At 37.7% G+C, this 24,476-nt stretch overlaps 2 protein-coding genes across 4 annotated transcripts in view; both read left to right on the plus strand.

The window, feature by feature from the left end:
* Positions 1-22,439, plus strand: part of WWC3 (WWC family member 3) — a 98,418-nt gene extending 75,979 nt beyond the window's left edge. Inside the window, exons 12-23 of one of the 3 annotated variants that reach the window (XM_033051813.2) lie at positions 3,647-3,767; positions 4,514-4,588; positions 5,562-5,648; positions 7,981-8,173; positions 11,794-11,961; positions 12,570-12,721; positions 13,389-13,548; positions 14,655-14,819; positions 15,911-16,003; positions 17,056-17,283; positions 18,022-18,149; positions 19,940-22,439. In XM_033051813.2, the coding sequence (XP_032907704.1) occupies positions 3,647-3,767; positions 4,514-4,588; positions 5,562-5,648; positions 7,981-8,173; positions 11,794-11,961; positions 12,570-12,721; positions 13,389-13,548; positions 14,655-14,819; positions 15,911-16,003; positions 17,056-17,283; positions 18,022-18,149; positions 19,940-20,006 (1,637 nt within the window). In that variant the 3' untranslated portion in view covers positions 20,007-22,439. The remainder of the gene's footprint in view (positions 1-3,646; positions 3,768-4,513; positions 4,589-5,561; positions 5,649-7,980; positions 8,174-11,793; positions 11,962-12,569; positions 12,722-13,388; positions 13,549-14,654; positions 14,820-15,910; positions 16,004-17,055; positions 17,284-18,021; positions 18,150-19,939) is intronic. The other 2 variants (XM_033051811.2, XM_033051812.2) reach the window with 2 other exon arrangements.
* Positions 22,440-23,157: 718 nt separating this feature from the next.
* Positions 23,158-24,476, plus strand: part of CLCN4 (chloride voltage-gated channel 4) — a 44,715-nt gene continuing 43,396 nt past the window's right edge. Inside the window, exon 1 of the mRNA XM_033051528.2 lies at positions 23,158-23,178. Within this exon, the coding sequence (XP_032907419.1) occupies positions 23,175-23,178 (4 nt within the window). The 5' untranslated portion in view covers positions 23,158-23,174. The remainder of the gene's footprint in view (positions 23,179-24,476) is intronic.

Below are 24,476 nucleotides of genomic sequence, written 5' to 3' on the forward strand. Positions count from 1 at the left end.
CCTGGCAACAGAATGCTATGCTGCAAAAACAGGTCTTGGTTCTGGCAAACCTTTGCCTGGTCCTTCACTAGGCAAAGCACGAGGTAATTTTGGTAATTTACAAATAATGGGGAGTGGGAGGGTTAACATTGAAAAAACTGCATGAACTTTGCACTGATGCAGCACTTGAGCAAATTCTAGGGGTTCTTCAGGAACTGCAGTTTTGATGTTCAGTTGCTGATCTGCTGTTTTATTTTTCTGCATCTGTCACAGGGTCACACTGGGAAATAAGTTTTCATGTGTGAGTGGCAGGAATATGCTTGAGAAGTTAAATCCATCTTTATAAAGATGGGAGTGGGAGGAATCATGTTAATAAAATACTGGGCTTGAATATCTTCACTATCTCTTTATACCAAATCTTTCAAATGCTAGATTTCTTTTAATGCCTCAATAATATCTTGTTTATAAATATTGTCAGAGATCTAAAGAGTGATTTATCACTGTATGCTTTTTGTCTTGTTTCTCATGCGGCACAACAGAAAAATTCACTGTAAGTGAACCTGAAATTTCTTATTGTGTGTTTTTCTGTGTGATGTGTTGGTTATTTTGTTTTGGGGTGGGTTGTTTTGTTTTGGTTATTTTTTTGGAGTTGCATGAGAAGAAACAGGAGATTCTGCTACATTTGGTTTTGTTTGACATTTTGCTCTATCTGTTTAATCATTATGGCATACTTAATTTTTTGCTATGTCAACTAAACAACACATTCACAGCTGTAGTTAAACTCCTGGGGAAAGTGTTCTTTGACCTTCAGCTTTATTATATAGTAGCAATGCCTGACAGCATTATGGTAGGTAAGGTCTGTTTTTGTCTCTGATTAGTTTTTATGAGAGTGCTCTACTCTTTTATTAGTGCATTTTGAGCTGACATACAGTATTTGTAGTTACCTATGCTTGTGAAACATGCTTTAGATTTATTTATGTGATTTTTTTTTTTTTTTTTTTAGCAAATGAAAGTTTGGACAGCAAAATTTCCTTTGAAGTTCATTTTTTTTCAACTAATTGCAGTGAGAATGTTCTTTCATTCAGGGCTGTCTTGTATTTATGAAGTTTTGGCACCCAGTAGTTCTGGAAAATCATGTAATTTTTCCTGTTAATTTTTTACCCCTCACCAAGTCAAGGGTAGATTCTGGTGTTTGCATCTCGTCCAAATTTGCTGCAGTTGTCTAGAGGTTATCAAATGCTTCCATGGCCTGCAGACAGTGAGCAAATCGTTGTCAAGTTACAACATTGTTGTAATGTGTCAGGTTTTCATTTTGTTATTTTGGTGTTTGAGACCAGCTTTTCCTTCCAGCCAAATTGGGAACATGAGCCTCCCAAGGACAGAGCCCTGCTAGGTTTATACAAAGTGTTTGCATGGGGGTGAGCCAAGGGCTTATTAACGAAAAGAAGTTGTCCTAGTGCAACTTGTTGAAATTAGTTCAGAAATTATAGAAGCACTTTTTAAAAAATTATACACTTTTGTGAAGTTTAACCTCTTTCCAGTGATGTAAAATTTTTGAGAAACGTTAATATGTAGATAGCTCTACAGATTGCTAGTTTCGATTCTTCATAAATGCCAGTGACAGAATATTCTCCATAAATACCAGAGAGTGAGATAGGCTTACCAAATCAAAAGTCCTTTTTTTTTTAAAAAAAAAGGAGAAAAAAACCAAACCAACCAAGCAAAGAAAAAAACCCAATCAAAACTACCCACAAAACCACCACTTTTGTACAAGTGTGATGGAGGAGAGCATGGTGCAAATGCAGTTTTTTGCTTACTGTGGGCTCACTTGAACTTGTCCTTTTTTTTTGTGGTGAGTAGCACTGTAAAATGTGTGATGTACAAGAAAGGTGGGATACTGTAACTGGAGATGGAGAGGAATGGTTGTTCTTTCTCTGGGTGCAGAGACAAGTGCAGATTGGGCTGTTCCTAGCCAGCAAATAAATTTCCTGCATACCTAAATCCTTCATTGAATTTGGAGGAGAGGTCCACAGGCCTACTTACGAATCCCAAGGACAAAGAACTGACTCTGTTGATATATAGGAGTTTTTAGCTCCAAACAGGACTGGGTGATATACCTTTGATAACATTGTGCTGTTAGTGGCCTGGTAACAGGAATGTATCTGGGGTTGGCACAGAACGTGCTGGGCTTGGTGCACCTTCTCTACCAGTTCCACAGTGGGTTAAAGCTGACCTTAGCCAGAGCCTTCTGTTGATAGCAGCAGTGTGTTTGTGTTAATCTGGAAGACTTTTATGAAGTTCTCCTGTCCTGATGTCCTGTCCTGGTGGTGCGTGGGTGGGAGGTGAGGTGGATACCGTGCAGGGGGGTGGCTCACTCAGCTGGGTTCTGCAGCTGTGGCTGGTATTTTGTGGAAGGAAACTTACTGAGTAGCTGTCAGAAATAAATTTGGATACCTTATGATAATGTGAAACAGAGGTACTTAAAAAGTTAACATGTCTTACTCTGCATAAGACATGCTTCATTCCTAGTTGGGGGTGTAAGCTGTAAATGTCAGCTGGTGCTTGTCTCCCATGCATTGTGCTACTGTCACTCTGCTGAAACTGTCAGTGCTTCCATGCTGTCTTAAATTTGTAAGCATGAGCAGAAGCAAATAAAATGCTTCCCCCCTTTGGAAGCGCCATCTCTTTGCCATTGCTTTCGTGCTTTGAGGACAGTCATTGAACCTTAAGCAAAAGAGGGTAAAAGTTCTTCTGTGCAGTGAAGAAACTGTACTTCACAAGTCTGTGTAGTGGTTTTCTGTAGGACTCAAAGGAAAACAACCTCAAGTCAGGAGCTGCTGTTGACGTGTTGAAGCCTTTCCTATGCAGTTCTTGAACATTACTGCTTGTGCATGTACTTTAAAGGATTGGTAGCTGCTATACCTACTTACCTATGCAAAATCCAGTATATACCATAATTTTGTTGATACAGTTACAACATGAGAATGATTGCTGAGTTGCTATTTATTGTGTGGTTGGTGATTCAGGGAAGAGTGGCAAAGGAGGTTGAATATTGCTTCCTCCTTTCCCCCAGTCAGTTTTCAAAGTAATTCGCCAAGAATTTGAAGAAAACAGTGGTCTGAGTGAGCTGGAAAACACTGGTTCTTTTTGATAGTGCCTCTCAGACTGTAAATAAAAGCTACTATTATGTGATGGTATAAACAGTATGCTTTGAGACTTTGTATTAGGAAACAAATGAGAACAAAACCTCACATTGTGTTATCAGATAACTTTAAAAAAGAATTAGTCTCTGTGTTTGTTTTCAACCTATTGTATATTCAGTAGGTAAATCTGAAAAGCTTAGGATATCATGTGTACATATGTGAATTAATGTAAGTCTTCCTTTAGGAAGGAATTACTCTACCAGGAAAGCATTTACTAACAATGCAATTGGTTTATACTTAGTCTTGTCACAGAGCAATTAGCCACAAACTTCCTTCCTTAATTCTCCCACAGAAAATTTTCGGTCAATCCTATTCTAGTCTTTTAACTTCAAGTTAGAAGAAAAATCAGAGAACTGCATTTGTGCTGTTTTGCTGCTCGCTTTCATACAATACATGTTTCTTGTTTAATTTTGAAGAAGTTGCCTTGAGCTGATGTTGTCAACCCTTTTTTTTCTCCATGGCAGCTGTAACTCTGCGAGGAGACAGTGGGAGAAGATCGGAGAGGAGAGCCAGGCGAGTTTCAGCATGTCTCTCAGATCATTCACTGGCTAGTGACAGTGGCGTGTTTGAAGCTTTAAGCAAAAGGTCAGGTGTATAAATGCATAGTAAGCTGGAAATATTCCTGTTCTGCCTCATGGCCCAAAAGAATTAGTTGTGGATTTATGTGTAGCTTTCAAAATTGCTAATTATTAGTAACATGAATCTACTAGATTGCATGTTTTAAAGGAAAGCTTTTTAATGCAGTCCACTGTCATCTTCAAGTGCCAAGTCCCTTTTGCTTTATTCTCTCTGAGATTTTAACATCGTATCTCCCTTGAAAGATAGCATTCTCATCCTGTTAGTCATAAATCAGTAATGTTATTTCAACCATCTATAACTAAATAAAATTATACAGAGTGTGACTTACAATTCTGAGTATCACATGATAAAAGTATAACTGCAAGGAAGAAACACATGAACTGCCGTATAAATATAAAAAAAATAGATTCACCAAGTGATTGAAGGATGTAGAAAGACATGTTACTTCATACAATTGTTTTAACACAGGAGGAAGTAACTGGGAACAATATAAGGTTTGGAGGATGCTAAAGAGAAATGGAAGACTAAATAAATATTAAAATAACGTTAATATCTTGAAAGAGTAAGACCTCAATTTTTATGGTTGTGAATACTATCACTGTATGTTTTTATATAGATGTCTCAATTCCTTCTACATTACCAGTCACTCCTGTAGTGCCAAATAATTGCTTATATTCACAAATATTCACAGAACAAGTGTTAGTTCGTCATTTAACAGCATAGGTAGTTTACAGTACTTTCTGTTCCTGCAGGAATGAAGATCTGGAAGAACCTGTTTATGGTGATGCTGCCAGTAATGAAGAACCACAAATACATGTTGGATTTCTGTGAGTAATTATTCCTCTTTCTCCCTATGAACTCTATAGGAATTGCTCACTGCTTTTCTTGCTTATGATTTTTTAACATTTTAATAAACTGAATCACAGTGGGTATTTTAAAGAAATTTCTGAATGACAACCAAATTCAGTGGATGTACAGATTAATCAGTCATGTGCCACTTTCTGTTGGGGATATGCCTTAAGCACAGTCTATTCAGTACTCACTGATAAAAGGGTCTTCATTACTTCTTTCACTAGCATTTATTTTCATTGTCTGGGCCATTAGTGACGGTATGGCTATAGGGATATGTCTCTGTAAGCAATATCTTTTTATGCCAGATAAAGGAGGATTACCTTAGAAAAATCACAGGTGAAGAGACACAAATACAGTACAGTCCCAGCTGTACAATACATCTTTGAAATCCTGTGCCTATGGCATATACTGTTGGTAGTGGGAATAGCTGGGGAAGGGCAGATTATTGTCATGCAAGACAGGATATAGTATCTTAGCCCTCTAGAATCCTCTCTGCCCCTTGGAAACAGATTCCTAAGATTGGAAGTTTTTGAAATATCAAACAGGTTAGTGGCATTTAAAAATTCACAGTGGTGTGAAAAAGTAAAATTTCAAAATTTGTTTTCAATGAAAATAATGCAGATGGATTTGTCTAATGTAACTGATACATTGTTACACACACACACCCAAATGCATATGGTATAATTGTTTAAAGTAAGGATTGTATTTGATAAAACCTGTTTTCTCTCAAGAGGCAAAAGGCAGTTGTTATTTTCAGGGTAACATTTAATTCACTTAGTTCCATTAACTTTGTTAGTGTAGCTAAGGCTTTTGATTGAAACTGACTTGTGCAAGAAATTTGTTTAACAAAATGTGCTTTTATGTTATTTAAATCAATTTAGTCTTCATCTTTATTTCTTAACCAAAGTATCAGCCATTGGTGACTAACACACAACATTTATTTTCCAGGCATGACAATGGAAGTGAATGTCTGCTAGTCCATGTATTACAGCTGAAGAACTTTACTAGCCTAGTTGTTAAAGAAAACTGCAAAATGTAAGCTTAAATTTCACCCAGAGTCTGATCATTGCTTGTTTTATGCTGCAGTTATATATACCGTAGATTTATTTGGTTTCATTCAAAATTAAGCCATTTCTCGGGAAGATGGTATGTCTTAATTACCACGAGGAAAGAATTAATTTTATGGTCACATAAAAAAGGGATACAAAAAAGTATCTCTTTTGTAGAACTTTTGTCACAGTGTTCAGGTAATAAATGTAGTCTCAGTGTTCTTTCATGTTTATTATGCAAAGGAAAATTTGTTCAAAAATATTTGTGATATTCCGATGGAAACATCTATATTAATCAGTAAGAGACATACCTTGCCTTTTACCTTTAAGAAAGAAAACCACACCAGAAAACATGCGAACAACAACAAAGGATCTGCAGACTTTTGTGGCCTGTACAGCTCTCCTGAGTATCCATGAAAGACCTTCTGAAGATAATATTAACACAAGTACTGGCTGAAAATCAGTACAAAAGATAGAATTTTTTAACCTCTGTCAGCTTGTGCTTTTTCAAGTTTTGTATCACATATAGAACATAGCTTAGTTTATTCTAATAAATGTTTAAGTAATCAGTGTTGTCATAAACCACAGTTTTACCTAGAGATATGTATCTTAGCATATTTTAAAGAAATCCAACATGTAAAAATTGTTGATCTTTGTCTCTGGGAGAGGTTGTTTGTAAACTGAAAAATGGAGGTATGATAACATTATTATATTGTAAAATAAGTCATTTGGTGCAAATTTTTAAATTGAAATGCATCTTCTGAATGAATTGTTCTTTGTTGAGAACTTTGCCATGCTAATTCTACAAAACTGCAGTGGCAATCTTCATGTAGGTCAGTACATTAGTACTGGTTTTTTGCTCTGTTTCAGTGAGAATGCAAGGGCACATGATAGGGAAAAATGTGAGTATTGTGTTATTATCAGCCAATGTTGCCTTGTTACCAGAAAAAGAAATAAGCATCATCTGAAGAAGGTAGTGAAGTAGTGTCATCAAAGTAAGAGATTTGTCCAGAGCATTTGTTGGACTTTGTTGTCAAGGCAACCAGGCATCTAAATGACTCAAAATGCAGTTCTGTTCTTCATCCTTCTGAACCCTACCTTTGCTGCAATCAAGAAATTGCATTACTGCAGGGTGAATTGATTGGTCTGGTCAAAAATTCAGTTTCTATTACCAAAAAGCAGAAGCAGCTTTTATCCAGTTTAATAAACTCCTCTGTGCAACTGTCCATTGATTGAATCAGGTGCTGTGGCAGCTGGGGAGAAGTTTGCCTGCAGCAACCAGTGAACAGAGGAGCTGGTTCTCTACCTTTTTACAGCACAAGAATCTGTTTAGCTGCTGCTCCACACTCCAGTGTGCTGCAGTTCCACCATAAGGAACTCTTCCAATTGTCTTCTAACCATTTATTTGCCTACCAGTGTGAGCCCCTCTTTGGTGGTGGCATAAGAGTTCCTGCAGCCGAGTAGTCGACTTGAGTGAACCTCTGAGCTGGAGCAGGATTTTATAATCCTGAAGCCTTTGTGGGTTTTTAGCTAGGTTAGCTTTTTAACCCAGATAAATTTTCTGATCTGGGCCACAACACAGTTGCATTAAACTGTTTGCTGGCATGAGGAAGGGAATAGGATATTGCAGGGGTTTGGCAAGCTGTCAGGGAGAATATGGAAACAATTCTCTAAGTAGCTCTGCTGCTTATGCTGTCAGATGAAAATGGTTGTTGATTTTGTTTTTGGCTTGGAGTCTTAAATGATATGGTACCACATATTTAAATTCGTCTTCTGACACCGTAGACAGATGCAGTGACTGCAGATTTCTTTTGCCATCTGAATTTCTTAATTTCTTAAGAAGGGAAAAAGGTTACTTGGTAGGTGGAAGGAAGAAATGGATCGGTGACACTTATGGGACAATGCAATTGCCTAAACATAGGCATGTGTTTCCATTTGAAATAGCATAGCATAGCACCTGGCCTCCAGCTGCTGCTGCTCAGGGGGAGGCTCTGTGTAGCTCTCCCATGGATCCTCTTATAATTGCTAGCTCATTTCAGATGCCTTGGATACCTCAGGGCAGCTCAAGTGCCACTTGGTGCCTCTGCTTAAGCACCAAGTTGGAAAAAAAGAGGTTTTAGTTAAAAAAATGTAGCATTTTGAGATCAACTTTGCAGATCTTTTTGTGTCAGAATGCAAAGTAAATTTCTGGTGATGAGACCTCAAGGCAGATTCTTAATGTAGAAGTTACACTGATGTTTTTGCACAGCTTGATTTTGAGAAATGCAAAGTGGCTTTCTTTGTCTGAATTGTGCTATTTGTCTGTTTTGTGTTCCCAGTCATGTGAGAGTTTATTTGCCACCGCTTGAGTCAGGCACACCAACCACTTACTGCTCGAGAGCTTTGGAATTCCAAACTCCGTTAATATTTAATGAAGTGTTCCGAATCCCTGTGCACTCAAGTGTTTTGAAATTAAAATCACTGCAGCTGTATATCTGTTCAGTTGATCATCAGCAACAAGAAGAACTATTGGTATGTGGTTCTGTTTCTTAAAAATCATTTGATGTGAGAAACTAAAGTTACCTGAGGAACTATTTTTTAAGATTAAAAAGAAAACGTAAAGACCTAATTTTCCCATAAGAAGTTCTGATAGAGTTGCATGTTAATGTGTCCATTTGTTCATATATATATAAATGTAGTTCTATAAATAAAGAGGCAAGATTTTAAAAAATACTTCATCTGACACCTTTTAGACTACAGTTTGCTCAAGATTTAAGTTTATGCATGCCACTATAATGCCTGTGTGAAGAATCTGTAACATTCAGATAGGTTCCTACTAAAAAAATAACAAATACAGATGCCTTGTTACTGTATAACATTGGGTGAAAAGGAACATCAGTCTTAACTTTGTTTCAGGATAATAGTGACCCTGGAACAGTTCGGTTACCTCAGTCCTTTACTTCAAACTGGTTGAGATATCATGTGCTAACTTCAGGTGTGTTAAGTGTTAGCTTCATTTAGCTATCATCAAATACAAATACGCATAACTAAGTCTGCCTTGGGGCTGATGTCCTGGCTGTTTTGAAGTGAGTGGAGGCTATCTTTGCAGTGGAGGGTTTGAAATGGATTAGTGAAAAAATTTTTAAGCCTAGAAGTTAAGAGGTGTAGGCATCTCACTGTCATGCTGGGCTGTGGATAAGAGGTGTTTATTTGAGTAAATCTGGTCAAGAATGCATGTTTGTTAATCCAGCTTTACATCTAAGTAGTATCTCCTATAAACAGGAGTCTTAATGTTGATAGAAATGGACCTGAGGTCTTGTCTGCAGTAGGAAGTTTTGTCTAAAATGTATTTAAAGAGAAAGCTTCTCAAGAACAGGCTGGATATATTGGTGTAAAATGCTTTATACTGGTGTAATCTGTTCCTCTGGGAAGCTAAATAACTATTTAAGTGTAAAATATCTTTCTATTGAAAAAAATGAATCTTAAGTTTAGGGTGCTTTTTTTCTAACTGCTGCTACTGAGTTGCCAATAAAAGGTCTTCAGGTTATCTTGGTAATCTTTTTTTCTCTTTCATGGTCATAATTTGGTTATGTCAGAAGTATCTTTGTCGGCAGTAATTCGTAACATAGTGTAAGATAATTTAACAGTACTACTCAAAAATAGAGAAACAATGCCAGTTTTTTAAGATAGGTGCATTGAAGTATTTAAACATGATCAGTGTTCTCTTCAGCTGTAATTTGAGAATGAGCGTTTCTGACATCAAGAAATCATGTACTACCTGCTACCTCTCTTTGGAACTGCTGTGATGGTACCTGTCAACAAGGCCTCTGTCTTTCAAGATGTCTTCCACTGAGATTACAGTTTTTCTCATCTCTTTTACACTGCATGTATTTATCAAATTCTTGATTACTGCTTTCTTTTCAATTAGGTTATACCAGTATAATATTTTCTTAAGTGCAAAAGCCAGACTGGAGTTTATCCTAATTTATATAAATACTTGTACCTAAATGGGGGGAAAAAATTCTGGGAAATAGTTCACTTATAAAGAAATAAATATGCTACACTTGTGGGGATGGTCTTTCCATTTCCTCAGCCTTTTACTCTTCTGCCTTGCATGGCTGAAAGATCTTTTTCTGTCTTAAATCAGCTTATTTCTTCCCTTGTGGGCTTGTCAATGTTGAGATAAGGGAATTGTTATTTTCCATGATTAGCATATATAGTTCATCTGAAAACATAAAAGAAGTATGAATGCCTTTCTTGCAATCACCTGGCATAGCTGCTTCACTCCCCGTTTCTCATCTTTTCAACCCTGACTAATTATTCCGTGTGTCTTAATTTGATTTCTTGAGTGTAACTTTTTTTGCATTTTTTGTTTTAATTTCTGAACATCTGTTTCATTTTTAGCATGATTTTTAAATCCTGATTGTTTTCTCATAAAGAGACATGTCTGTCAGACATCACAGAGATATTAATAAATACTTTTACTGTTCTGTCATCCAAGTTGTTAACAAATTCATCAGAGCAGGCATGTGATATACCTCTAGCAAACCCACCTTGGTTTCTTCATCCTTCTAAGTAAGCTCCAAATCTTAAAGTAGACATGAAATATTAATTAGTTCTTTCAGTACTGATAATTCTTACTTGAGTTTGATGCATTCAATCACGCAGGAATTACTGATTGCCTTTGTAGAGGCAGCTTCTCCAGCAGACTCGCTTAAGTGCCTGATAAAAGCAGTGTATAGGACAGTGTCAGGTGTCTTAAGAGTTACCCTATGCTTCTTCCAGTATTGCTGGCAGGAAAACAGTTTTACTCTCTACCTCCTAAACTAAACTCAGTGTGTCTTAAACATTTTCCAGCTCTGATGCAGAAGTGTGAGTATTTGATACACTTTTATATTTTCCCCTGCATCAGAGCAAGTAGATAATTAAGATATCTATGTTATACAGAAAAAAAGGTGTCTCTGTAGCCTCTGATATAGTGACATGAAATGACTTTCAGTAACATGCTGTATCTCCATGTCACATTATTTTGTTAGTCTCAAAAACTTTTCTCCATTGTCCTTTCTGCACCTGTTTAAACAGAACCCCAGGGAACATTTGTCTTGGAAAAACAATGCAATGATTTTTTTTTTATTATTGTTTTCTAATTAACTGTTTCTTTACCTGCTTAAAGTTGAATGCACATTCTGTGTACATTTCCTACTGCCTTTGTTGGTAGAATCATTGTATACAGTTATTTGATTTGTGAGAGATGAAAGCCATTTTTACAGGACTTTTCCAGTGATGCAAAAGAAAATGTTCATAGCATGTGGCTCATTAGCATGGAAGTGAACAGGTTGCAGAGATAGCCAGGGAAACAAAAAGTTGTACTTAAAGGCGGAGTGGTATAAAACCATTGATAGGTCTAGCTAGTAAAAAAAAAGGAAAAAACAAATTAAATAGGCAGCATGGACTTGTTCACAGCTGTTTTTCATTTAGGTAAACACCACTGAGAAATTTCTTACATGACCTCTCTCTGATAGAGTAGGGTTATTTCAAAGTTTGAAATACTTTTAGTGAGAAGCCTCCATTAAAAATATTTTTACCTGAATCTGGGAGGTGCAAGGATGGTCTGGAAAGTAGAAAAATTTGCTGTATAGCCCATTTGACTACCTTATGATACAAATAGGCAGGAAAAAAATTTGGTTTACACAACATCTTTATTTCCATTTGGAAAATGCCTCTGAGGGCCAGAGAATGGAAGGATATCAGAATACAGTTATCTCAAAAAACCCCTAAAATTAAAATATTATTAAAGTGAAATTAATTTATGCAAATACAGAGATCAGATATGTAGTGGGGAAGGTTTTAAAAATAAAATATAAATAGCTTTCAGGTGTAAGTTACATCTACATCAGTCACACAAATTTTATTTTTCAACTTTAAAAAAACTGCTATCTACTCTGATTCTTCCTGGTAGTAAAGAAGAGGCGAGAAATCCAGAATCTTAGAAATCATAACACAAAAGAACAAAACTGTCTCTTTGTAAGAGACAGTAGTGTTTGGTGAAGTAGGAGTTTTAAACTGTAAGTAAAACACTCTTTAAATGAGAAGGTGTATATCCTGCAGAGTATATGTATTTTATTGTGGTCAATGCTTTTTGTTTTTTATAGGGCATTGCTCAGATAAACCTGACTGATGCAGAGAGTTCTGGTGAGATGCAGCTTCACTGGTACCCTGTTCAGATCTTCACTGGTTCAGAGCCCCAGAGAGCAAAGACCAAAAACCAGTGTGAAGACAGTATTCCTCAGTCTTCTGGAAATGTAACTACAGTTAAAACAGTATGGCTCTAAAAAAGTGGTTTGTTTACTTTATTTGACTGGCAGGATGATTGTGATCTTACTTTGGGTGCATGTTTTTGAGTTACCACAGGAAGTGACAATTTAGCTCTTGGGGCAAGAGCTAGATTTTAGAAGACTACTTGAAAACTAGATCATGTCTGGGCACGTGCATGGGATAGTAACCTGTATGTGTTTGTATGCGTGTTTCCAGGTCGGCTAAAACACACTAAAAATTTCTGCCACTGCACTTGAGCAGGTTGTCAAGAAAGGTTTTGCAGTTTCCATCTCTGGAGATGTTTTCAGCCTGTGATTGGGCTCTGGACACCCTGACTTGGCTATGATGCCTTGTTTGCTTCGGGCAGCACATCAGAATAGGTGACCTTCAGAGGTCTCTTTAAAATCTGCACAGTTTCTGTGACAAGTTGAACACCACATACTTTTGATTGTTAAGATTCAAGACAGATTTTTTTTGTTGTTGTGGTTTGGTTTTTTGTTTTGTTTTTTTAAGGAACATATGATGGCTTTGTTTTTATTTTTTCTTTGAATAATACACAGTAAGGACATTGGTTTTTTCAAACAGTTTAATTGAAGTCTAATTTACCTTTCAGGATGCAGTGACAGCACTGTTAGCTAGGACCACTGCCCAGCTGGAAGCAGTTGAGAGAGAGCTGGCAGAAGAGAGAGTGAAACTGGAGTACACAGAGGAGGAAATGTTGGAGATGGAAAGAAAGGAAGATCAAGCAGAAGCCATATCAGAAAGGTAAAAATTGTTTAAGTACCTCATCAAACATAATAACTAATACTTCCTCAAAGATATTTATACTATGTGTATAGTCTGAAATAAAGCAGGAGAAACAGTAGGTTTTTATTCTGAGATTTGCTCCCTGTAAGTGCTACAAGTATAAAATTCTGTTATGTAATGGTCTGCAAACAGGAGGAAACCTTATTTGAATAGCTGGTTGAATTTAGGGAGTGGGAAAACATTATATCAAACAGAAACTTTGTTAGGGAGGCAACTGTAATGAGTTTGTAACAGCCTTGTATTAAGAAAAAGTGAATGCAATTTAGTGGTGACATGGGACATTGTTAGTGTTAGGGTTGCAATTTCATTCCTAATGATACTCCTGGTTTGTTATGTGAGTTTTGTTGTTCTTTTTGTTATTGCTTTCTTACTATTGTTATAAAGACCAGAACACAAGCCTCAGGAAAATTAGAGAAGGTGAGTTTTTTTCAATGAAATGTATTTGCTTATTTGCATTTGCAAAAATGTGTGTTAGATTCTCCTGTTGAAAATACTGTATTTTTATTCAAGAAGTAAATACTCTAAAATTATAAACTGGCTTAGATAATGTAATACATAAATGTAATGTATAATTGCACAGGGCTTTTTTAACACCTGCAAAATTATTGTGACGTTCTGACTTTAGGAGTTGGCAAGCAGAATCTGTTGACAGTGGATGCAGTAATTGCACCCAGACTAGTCCTCCGTATCCAGAGCCATTTTGCGGGGATCCATTAGCTGGACACATGTTTGCAACTCAAGCAGGCCAGTATGGTTCTGGAAAAATGCAGCCTCCACCATTAAAGGTAATGAGAGAAGACTCTGCAGCATGAAGACTGCTTGGCACAGTGAGCTACTGCTGTGCCTGGAGTTTGAGTCTGAATTGGCCAGCAGAAAGAATCAGCAATGACACTGGCAACCCTGAATGAGCACTGACTTCATGACAGGTGTATGGCTATGGAGTTGGTAGAAGTTCACTCTTAAGGGCTGAGGCTTTTTTTGTTTTCTTACTACCTGAACAGAATTTGGTTCTTATGTTAAAAGGCAAACTCTTTTTACTCTGGCCTTTATCTAATCTATAAATAGGCACTTGTATCAATTTCTGCATTTACCCAAAATTTTAACAGAGAAGATCACAATCAAATTCCAGTGCTCTTATTTCTGTAAGAATTTTGAAAGGAATTGTGAAGAAAGAAATTTTAGGACTTGAGTTACTATTTTAGTGTTACAATAATATGGAATAATTGTGCTGAATCTGATGTATTTAAAATCTTTTGTAGCCAAGATATGAAACACTGAAAATAAGCCTTCACAAGCTGAAATCAGCAGACTTCCTTTGAAGTCGAGGAACATAAGCTGTTTGTGTTGCCTTTAGGGAAGATCCTTATGGAGGAGTGAGTTTTCTAAAAGTTTGGAAGCTTTGCTAGAGGAGCCTATGTCTTCTGTCTTTCTGAATATCGTAGTGTTCTTGTATAATCATTTTTTCATTTCCTTTTTTCTTCCTCGTCTTCATTTAAGTTTCCCTAGTTTGAATGTGGTTACTTGCTTCAGAGTCACTGTGCTTATTAAAAGGAGACTCAGTTTCTTTCTGTTGAGGCTGGAGATCAGGTGGTAGTTTGGGTAATGCGAGTTGCCAGTCCTGAATACAGTCCTTGTGCTCTGCAGCTGTGATATAACTGCGTCACATAATTGTTACTGCTCCAGGAAAGGCTTCTGAAGGTAATCTCACAATTTTGAATGACCCAATTTTAAAACTTTTATGAGGTAATACATCCTCTCAGCACTCATTAAAATTTGAATCTAGCTAGCAGGGCAGTTGTTTACTTTTAATATTGTGAAATGTCTGATTGTCTTTGCTAGGAGAGAGAAAATAAGGAAGAAATAAAAAAAATTTCCTTTGTTGAAATTTTAGGTGGATAAGGAAACCAACACTGAGGATCTGTTTCCTGAAGAAGTTGCTATTCTTCCAAAAGAGAGAACCAGCCGCAGGCCACGGGGTTCTGCTTTTGTTCGCAGTAGCACAATTGTTCGTTCCCAGACCTTTTCGCCTGGAGCACGAAGTCAATATGTTTGCAGAGTGAGTAAAGCTTGAAAAGGAGGAGGGGGCATACATCACACAAGTATATTATACATTTTTGATAATTTCACTATAAGAAACATTAATACTAATGAATAATCTTTAATTGAACTTAAACAATGCAGTGGGGAAGGGCTTCCCTGTCTCTTTTTATGTGTTCTTACCTGGATGGATTTAATTTGAAATATAAGAATCTGTGATAAATTAGATATTAAGCTCTTTTCCCTGGCAACCTTAAATGTTAGGTGAGGGTGGTTGATTTTACAATGCTATCTAATGAGCTGTATAAGCAGTTAGCTTAGAAACTATGTGTAATTTTCATATGCATAGAAGTTTGAAAAAGGGCACTGAATGCTTAGTCTTAGGGTTATTGCATAAATCTTCATACGACTATGATTGCTGTCATGAATATCAGTTATAAGGTGCCTGTTACTGTGGGAAATAGGATTCCTGGGTGCACTGGTGCAAGTAATTGAGGACCAGCACAGCAGTTTTCAAGGTCACATTTTTGTTTACTGCTTTCAGTGGCAGAAGACTTATAAGCAGTTGGCTCATGGCATTGCAGATCAATATATGGGTATTGGTTTTGCAATATTGGTGAAATATTATCATACCTTTGATTCTAGTCTTTCATAAACTTCTGAAAGCTTTGAAAATTAAGGAAATTATTTTTAAATTCTGTATTCACTTAACCTGCACTTTCTTAAAATCAGATGCGGGGAAAAAGTGGGAGACTGTATTGTTTGTACCCACGACAATAAATGTTTTAGGATGAGATATTGCATTTGAGTTCTCTCTCCCTCTTTTTTTTAGGTTAGATTGTCTTGGGTAGTTAGTAGAATAGTAGGTGAAACTTACCTGTAAAACACTGATGGTTTGTAAGTTTTCTTGAGTTATTTAACTATCATATGAGCACTATTGTATATAAATGTCTATAAATAACTGAAAAAAATCTTAAAGCTTAAAACAAGATTGTTTCAGTGTATTTTAAAAAAGGAAATCTCAAAGGAAAAAACAAAACCAACAACCCAAATTTCTTAATGAAGATGATCTTGCAAGCAACCTTTATTTTCAATGTCTTTTCTAATCAGCTGTATCGCAGTGACAGTGACAGTTCAACCCTGCCAAGGAAGTCTCCTTTTGTCCGGAATACCTTGGAGAGGCGGACTCTGCGGTATAAGCAGGTATGCCTAGGAAAATGATCTTCAGCTTGCATTAAGTTGCTGGAACAATGGTACTTTTATACTTAAGAGCTTTAAGACCTGTCTACAGGTACATTCTGATTGTTTTAGGAATTGTACAAAACTTCTGCAGTGTACTTGGGGTGGGGTATATGTTTTGGGTTTGTTTTTGGACTTCTTAAGCTAAAAGGTAGACATAAATTAATAATAAGTGAATAATTTAAAGGAGGGAAAAAGTCTGGTAGGTGAAAATTAGTTTAATGGGGACTGAATTTATATTGATTCAGATTTAGATGTAAAGTTTGATAAACCTTTCAAATCTAGTTTATGAAGCAGGGTGCAGGTTCAGAGAAATGTGTATGAATGTCACATTAAGACATGCATCTCCCCTCCCATACAGCCTAACAAATAATATTAGTATTTGAAACCCATGTATTCAGGAATGAATAGGTTAAAGCTCTCCTTTTGCCCCCATGCCAGCCCTCATGCTGTCAAACAATTGGACAGAAAAGAGCAGATGAGGTATTAATGTTATGTATATAAATGACGTAAGATGCAGTCTAGTCAGCAGAAGTTTATACCTTGCTGGTGTAGGCAAGTAGACAGTCATGCCTCCCATTTTGGTTCAGAATGTATCTTAAAACTGAGAATGAAGCCCTTGAATGAAGCCCTTCAAGAATAGTCTTGCTCAGTACAGTATTTTTCTGATGTGATGATGTCATTGAGTTTTTCTTACTGAATCTCTTTTATTATCATCATAACATGGAATTTTAGTCCATAAACTTCATTAAGTGGGTATTCGTAAGTTGAAAGGAAACTGTAATACGAAGTAGTAGAAAATATTCGTTGAAAAACTTAACTGTAGGGGTTTTCTGTACCATACATTATCTAGCTTCTTCTGGGGGATGTAAATATCTCCAAGACTTCGTGTAGATAAAACTTTGTGTATGAAGTAGGTACAGCAAATGTATGGTCTATAGAGCTAAAGACAGACCAGTAAACTATGTTGGCAGTAATATATTGTGCATTTTATTTGAATCCTAAAAACTCAACAGTCCTGCAGATCATCTTTGGCTGAACTTATGGCAAGGACATCCTTAGACCTGGAGCTGGATCTCCAGGCGTCCAGAACTCGACAGAGACAGCTGAATGAGGAGATATGTGTTTTAAGAGAGTTGAGACAGCGTCTGGAAGATGCCCAGCACAGAGGGCAGACAGATTTACCCCACTGGGTGGTTCGGGATGAGCGATTCCGAAACTTGTTGAAGGAAGCAGAAAGGCAGGTATGGTGATATGACATAAGGACTTGGAAATTTCTCATTTCAAAATGTCTTCATTTTGATAAAACATCTAAATATTTGTTTGTACAGTGAATGTTTCTTTTATATTCTTGAATTTAGCACAGTAAAAATTATTACACTGATCATTACCAAACTGTGTATTTATTTGAGGACAATTTTTGGAAAATGACACTGCTTGCCAGTGACACTTTTTGTTTTATTTTGGATTTTTGTTAATTTGTTTGTTCTTTTTTTTGTTTGTTTAAATATTTGTTATTGCAACTTTAATAATTTTCCTTCTTCTAGTATTTAAAAGAAATTTTGGTGATTTGATATTTATTCTTTTACAAGTATTTGGAATGTTCCCTAAGTATGTGATTTTTTTCCCCCTATTCTTAGAGAAAAAAGTTGTAGAAAAAGGCGACAAAGCTGCACAACAGACGAAATTGTCATTGGATTATCAAAAACAAAAACTGAGCCTAAATTTATAGTAAGATCTTGCTTGACAGATTTATGTGCAGTAAATTTTGTTTATTTATTACTTGTCTTTCTGAAGATCATTAATAAATGAAACAACTCAGTCTTTTGCATTTATAGTTCTTAGATGATTGAATATTTCAGACAATGTACTAGTGTGGTTTCCTGTGGGGAGTGGGGAAAAATATCCATTCTTTTACTGTGAATATTCTTGTGTTTTGTTTATTCACGTGCCCATTTTAAGCATTATGTTCTTGTTTTCAGACCAGACGGACCAAATTTGAACATCACCAAGAGCAAGCAGCTGAAAAGATGCTAAAGAAAGCATCAAAAGAAATATACCAGTTGCGTGGGCAAAATCAGAAAGAGCCTATTCAGGTGCAGACTTTTAGGTAAGGGGTAATGCATACTGTAATAGCATAGCAACGGTTCATTAGTCAGGTTAAAGCTTTCTGAAACATTTAGCTTAAATTTTGTGTGTCTTTTGATTTTAATCAGAAGTAATTAACCAGTAATTTTAAACTGTATCTGGATTTGGACATGAGTTGTCTTTGAACGCTTTGTTCTGCAAAGAGCCAAAGCTGAGGTAAAATTGCAGTGTTACAATTCTAGTATATATGACATTTTAAAAAAAGGTTCAAATGCAAACATGGTGCATGCAGTGGTGATTTTCCAACTTAACCTAGTTTATGTAAATTCCAAATTATGTGTCAGTTCTTCAATAGAAGCCTGTGGGCATAAATAGTCTGTGTAATGTTATACATATAAATTGCTAGTAACCCACTCTCCCTAAAAATTACTCGGTAATACTGGAATTTTCTTTCAAAAAAGTTTTTCTTTGGACTCTGTTTCCAGAGTTGTCGCTTTTTATTCCCCTTCATTTTTGTAGGCATTATTTGCAAAATGGACAAGGGTGAACAGTGAGTTGTATAAAGCTTCCACCTAGGTTTTCAAAAATAGTGCAGTAGTTTCACGAATACAAGCCGCACGGATTATAAGCCGCACTTCCGGTGCCTCGACAATGTTGCTGTCTTTGTCAATAGATAAGCCACACCCCGAATATTAGCCGCACTTTCGTTCGTCGCGAGAATCCGTGCGCAGCTTTCACAAATTGGCCAATTAGTAACAGGATCGCGGCATAGCGGGCTTTACTGGCTCGGGGCGGGGCCAGGAAGGCTCGGCCCGCTCATGGTTGCCGACGGGGCCGGGTAGCCCAGCTCAGCGCCACGGCTTGGCGGGGCTGGCCGGGTGGTGCTGCCGCCGCCGCCGGGCTCGCTGGCCCCCGTCTCCCGTCAGCACCGCCCCGCTGCCGCGTTCCCTAGCCCTGCCCGCCGCCGCCAGGCTCGCCGGCCGCGCCGCGCCACGTTCCCTAGCCCTGCCGGCGGGCTGCCGCCTCCCGGCTCGCCGGCCGCGCCGCGTTCCCTAACGCTGCCCGCCGCTGCCCGGCTCGCCGGCCGCGCCGCGTTCCCTAGCCCTGCCGGAGGGCTGCCGCCGCCGCCGCTGGGCTCGCCGGCCGCCCCCTCCCGTCTGCACCGCCGCCGCGTTTCCTCGCCCTGGCCGGCACTGCAGGCCCCCGCACCGCCGGGCTCCCCCACGCTGCTGGCCCCGATTCTGCTGGGCTTCCCCCGCTGCCAGGCAGCCCCACCCGCCGGCCTTCCTGCTTCTGCCATGCTCCCCTGCACTGCTAGCCCCAGTTCTCCTGGGCTCCCCCGCCCTGCTGGCCCGGGCTCTGCCGCCCCCCTGCCCCGCCCTGCTGGCTCAGGCTCTGCCGCCCGCCCCCCACACTGCTGGCCCCGCCTCTGCCAGGCTTTCCCACCTCTGCCGGGGCCGGCCAGGCTCCAGCTTGGCTTGGGGCTGCCGCGGGCTCTCACTTCCATGTTGGCAGCTTTTAGAATTTTGTTAATAGATTAGCCGCCCTGGAATATTGGCCGCACTTCCGGGTTTCCACCAAAATTTTGGTCAAATTGGTGCGGCTTGTATTCGTGAAATTACTGTAATTGTGTTCAATGGAATGTTGCCAGAAGCATATAGTGAGGCTCAGTAGTTTTTGGAAGTTTGTCATACTCAAATAAAAGACCGGTTCAGTACATAAATACCATTAACCAGAGTAAAGAAACCTTGTTCTTGTGGGGAGGATGTACATAATTTTATTTACTTTGTTTTTGTTTTGTTTTGATCACAGAGAGAAGATAGCATTTTTTACAAGACCAAGGATTAACATACCTCCTCTGCCAGCTGATGATGTATGACATGTTGCATTGTAAACATGAAGTATTTATCGCTTTTATTTTAATGAAGTTCTTAGATTAGACAAGTTTCTTTAAAAAAACATGTGCAAAAGCTAATATACACGTTTTGTAAAAAATAAAAAAAAGTTAAAAAAAGTAAACATAAACAAAAACATATATATAAATATATATACATATATATTTTATAATAGCGACTACAACAAGGCTTGGTTTTTCCTTGTTGTGAAACTGACATCTCTGAAGACAACTTATTTTATAAAAGATCGACTATCCTGTTAAGAGCGTGTACAGTTTTTATGCTGTTTTATTTGACTTAAAGGCTGGAAGACAGAAACAAAGTGAGTTCAGGCAAATTCACTGTAGTGTAATTTATTTATAGTGCCTTTTTTCCTTGAAGGAAAATACCTACTTTAAGATGTATTTTAAGACTGAAATTTTGTTCTTCAGTATTTGTCATACAGTAGAATGGAACCATTGAGCTGGTTTTGTTTCTGATACCTGAAATGAAAATACTATGTTCTAAAATTGTCACTTTTTTCAGCTTTATTATCTGTAGCTTATTATGTACATTGTATTCTTTAGCACTGTCTGTGTTATAGCAAAATATTATCACCTGCAATGTGTTTAACACTAATTAGAAGAGATGTTAAACATTGCAGAATTCATTTGCATGTTCTTACTGTGCACTAATAGATTGTTTTCATTTCTGTTGTGTCTAAAGTATCTTTATATTCTTAACTAGATCCTCAGTTTAAACGGGGGAAGGAAAAGGGTGACAGGTCTTTGCTGTTTAATGAAAAGGGAATTAAAGGAGCAGTGTGAGCTAGCTGTGTGGAAAGCCTGCTAATAGAGTATTTTAGTAATTTCTACAGATTCTCATCTGATTCAGGAAAGCACATGTGTTCTGATTTCAGAAAGCATCTGCTTTAAGTAAGAATACTTAAACACATGTTCATCCTAAAGGATGTGCTTTGTTGTTACCACAAGCAAATTCTGTTGAACAGTAGCACTTTCCAGGAGGAAGGTGTATAATTCTGGAAGGTACAGCTCACTTGGTTGCTAGTTGGACCAGCTAAAATCTGGTAAGAAATAATTTTATTTGTAACCATGCATTTTAATGAAAGACTGTCACCCTAAATTCCCGAGAATGCCAGTTTTGTGTCCTTGCATCCTGCAAGTATGTAAAAATACTTCTTTACTAAGCTACTATAATAGAGTTTCTCATATTTTTCTAATTATACATTACCTGCAAAGAGAGGTGCCCAACACAAGATTGACTTTGCAAATTACTGGAATATCCCCGAAGGAAGATCGTGTTGTCTCTTAATTAAAGATCAAATTGGTTCCAGATTTTTCTATGTCAGGAAATCAAAACAACAAGGGCCAGAAACCAAACAGACCTATCAGAATATTTTAAAATATTCAGTAAGTAAGTTTTCTCTGTGAGTTTTGAGAGCTTATACTCTCTTATCTTGTCAAAGGTCAGAGAAACCTCAAAGAGAAATTGAATTCCTTTTAATTTATCCACGCTGAGGCAAAAAGTAACGGGGAAAAAAGATTGTAAGCATAAATTATAATTAACACAGGCATTTAAGGTTGTATTTCCTGTTTCCTAATATGGCCTATAGTCATTACAGACATCAAGTGTTGTGATCATATAGCAATTTATATGAAATTGAAGTATATTTAGCATTTATTGTGCTATTCATCCTGAAGGCTGTTTTGCCAGTAAGTTTTGGTGGCTGTATATTGGATTCCTTTGGGCACAACTAGACTTATTCAGAAACTATGCAGATAAAAACCAAATCATGTGAGAAATTTGTAGTGTTTGGGTAAAAGTCTAGGGCCAGCAAGCTTTTCAGTGCTCATTACTTTAAAAGACCAGTTAGTCAGAATTTGTTTCTAGTTTCCAGGGAGGCTGTCACACAGTAGTGTTTATCCAAAGTCATCATGCAGTGAAACCAGAAGTTCTTGCTGTGTATTAAGGACAGACAACACCATGTTCCTGTGAGACTGGTCAGGTACTGGAAGGGGTTGCCCAGAGAGGTGGAGCACTCTGTCCATAGTGTGGATGAGGACTTAACTGGATATAGCCCAGAGCATCCTGGTCACATTAGGCTTGCTTTGAACAGGGATTTGGGGTAGGGACCATTTTTCCACCCTAGATTGTTCTGTGACTATAACCAATGAGCAATGTCCGGTGGTCTCTCTGTCAGGGGGGTTTTAAATTGTGACCGCTGTGAGATGTCGGTGTATCTTGTGGGTCTGTGATTCTGACTGCTATAATGAGTTCTGTCTTGATGTGGTAATGAGTTATCATATTCAGTATTCATCTCTCTTGTTTTTGTCACATTTCTGTATGATTGTGTCATTTTTGTATTATTTGAAAGTATTTCTTCTATAAAATAAAATAATTTGCCATAAACAGAAAAAGGGTTTTCTTGTATGTCAGAGATATTTCTTGAACTTTTTATATTCGCCATATTCCTGATGATTTAATGAAAAAAAAATGGTTTTTTTTTTTTAAATAACTGTCAGTTAGGTTGATGTAATGAATTTTCAAATTAAGGTAAGAGGGAAAATCTGGGAAACTGGAGATCTAGAGGAGTTATATGTAAGACCTGAAAGTGATGCAGAGTGTAAGGAATGGCAGATATGTTCTTCCAAGTGCTTATCACTCATGGTAAGTTGACAGTTACATCAGAAACTCGTAGTTGAATATTCCTGGAATTCATCAGTAGCTCACTTAAAACATGTTGAACTGCCTTTTTTTCATAACAAACGTGTATACTTTCTAAATTAGTATTGAAAACAAGTCGACGTTATTAGTTCTGTCATATCCTGCTTATGACCAATTCCAAGGTGGAAACCACTCAAAAGAATACTGGTTGATTTTTTAGGCTGGTGTTTTCCGCTGCTTTCACAAAGGAAGCATTACATCTGCATAATTACAGAACGACCCTTTCTCAGTTTCCCTCTGCAGCCTTAAACTGCAGGAGCACAGGCAAAATCATAGCAAGGACATGTGACTCCTGTCTCTCCAGTATTTGCAAGGCATCAAGGGTATGACAGAGTTTAGGTTATTTTTAAACAGTCTGCTAGAAATAGGCATTTGGAACAGCAACCGTCCCTGTCTCGCTGCCGTCAGGAGCAACAACAGAAGCTCTAATGGGTATGTCTGGTTGGGGTTCCTCTTGTAAGAATGAAGTCTTACTTGTATTTCTTGCTGCAGTTCTTTTAAGCATTTTGCAGGACTTAAAGGTAAGTGCAGTCTAAAAAGAATATATTTTTTTAAATGAGTTAGATGTACTATGTGTTTTGCTTTTGCTTTTTTTAAAGTTTTAATTTTGAGGGAAGAGGGCCCATCACAGACCCCAACCTCCTTTATGACTATAGTGTTGTACATCTTTGAGAGGAAGAAGCATTCGTCTTTGAGAGGAAGAGACTTGAGAAACTGCAGGCTAACAAAAGCAAGAGCAGCCTTGTCTAAAACATCATGTGAAGAATATATTTTTTCCTCTGAGATCACTCAGTTGACTGAGTAGCACTGGAAGAAAATACCAAGAAGTAAAGTTGATTTGGTTTTGGAATCTGAAAATGCCAGTTAATTAATTTGCTTCTACTTGGAAAATCTCCATATTCTTGGATTTGAAAGCTTCTTATTAGTTGGTTCTGGTTCCTTAAAATTTTTGCAAATCTCTTACAGTTGAGCATACATATCTGTTGTGTTTTCAGTAGAGAATCAGCTATTCTGTCCCTTTAGTTTGTCTACAGTTTGATCATCCAACTAAAAATGTACTTTCAGTACATGATTTAAGGACATCAGCTGGTAGTAGACAAGATAAACCCAGGAAATTAATTTAGGAAAGTCTGTCCAGGAAAAAAATGTAGAATTGAGACCCTAACACTCCTTTGTTAAGTGCACAAAATTACTATTCTGTGTCAAGGGCACAGTGCTTGTGTTCAAGTGTGTCTGGCATAGAAGTTCCCAGGTGCAGATGTTTCACCAAGTAAATGCTACTTCCTGTTTTCCATATTTTCCTCTCGTAAACTGATTGAAGGAAATTGCAGTTGTATTATCAAGAAAATAAATCAAGTGCTCAGTGTTTAGCTTCCTTCACAAATTCAATTGGCCTATTAATACTGATTTTAATGGGCACAAAGAATAGATGCTGGCAGGAAGCTGGCATTTGTATCACTTTTCCACATTTCCCTGACGTGGTTATGAAGGCATGGGGCTGTTACTGATCTGTGAGTGGAGGATTATGATCTGCAGTGCTGTGTGTGAAGAACATAATCAAACCTCTTCTCTAAACGTGTGATTCTTGCTCCAGAAAGGTGTGGGAACTTCAGGTGAAGCAAGGTAAGTGTTCAAATTTCTCAATATAATCCAGTGTGTGTCTTCTTCATATGGAGTCCCTATCAGAAATACAGGGCACATCCATAAACTACTGCTCAAGCACACTGGGA

Source organism: Catharus ustulatus, chromosome 2 (genome assembly GCF_009819885.2).
Source record: "Catharus ustulatus isolate bCatUst1 chromosome 2, bCatUst1.pri.v2, whole genome shotgun sequence".
NCBI lineage: Eukaryota > Metazoa > Chordata > Aves > Passeriformes > Turdidae > Catharus > Catharus ustulatus.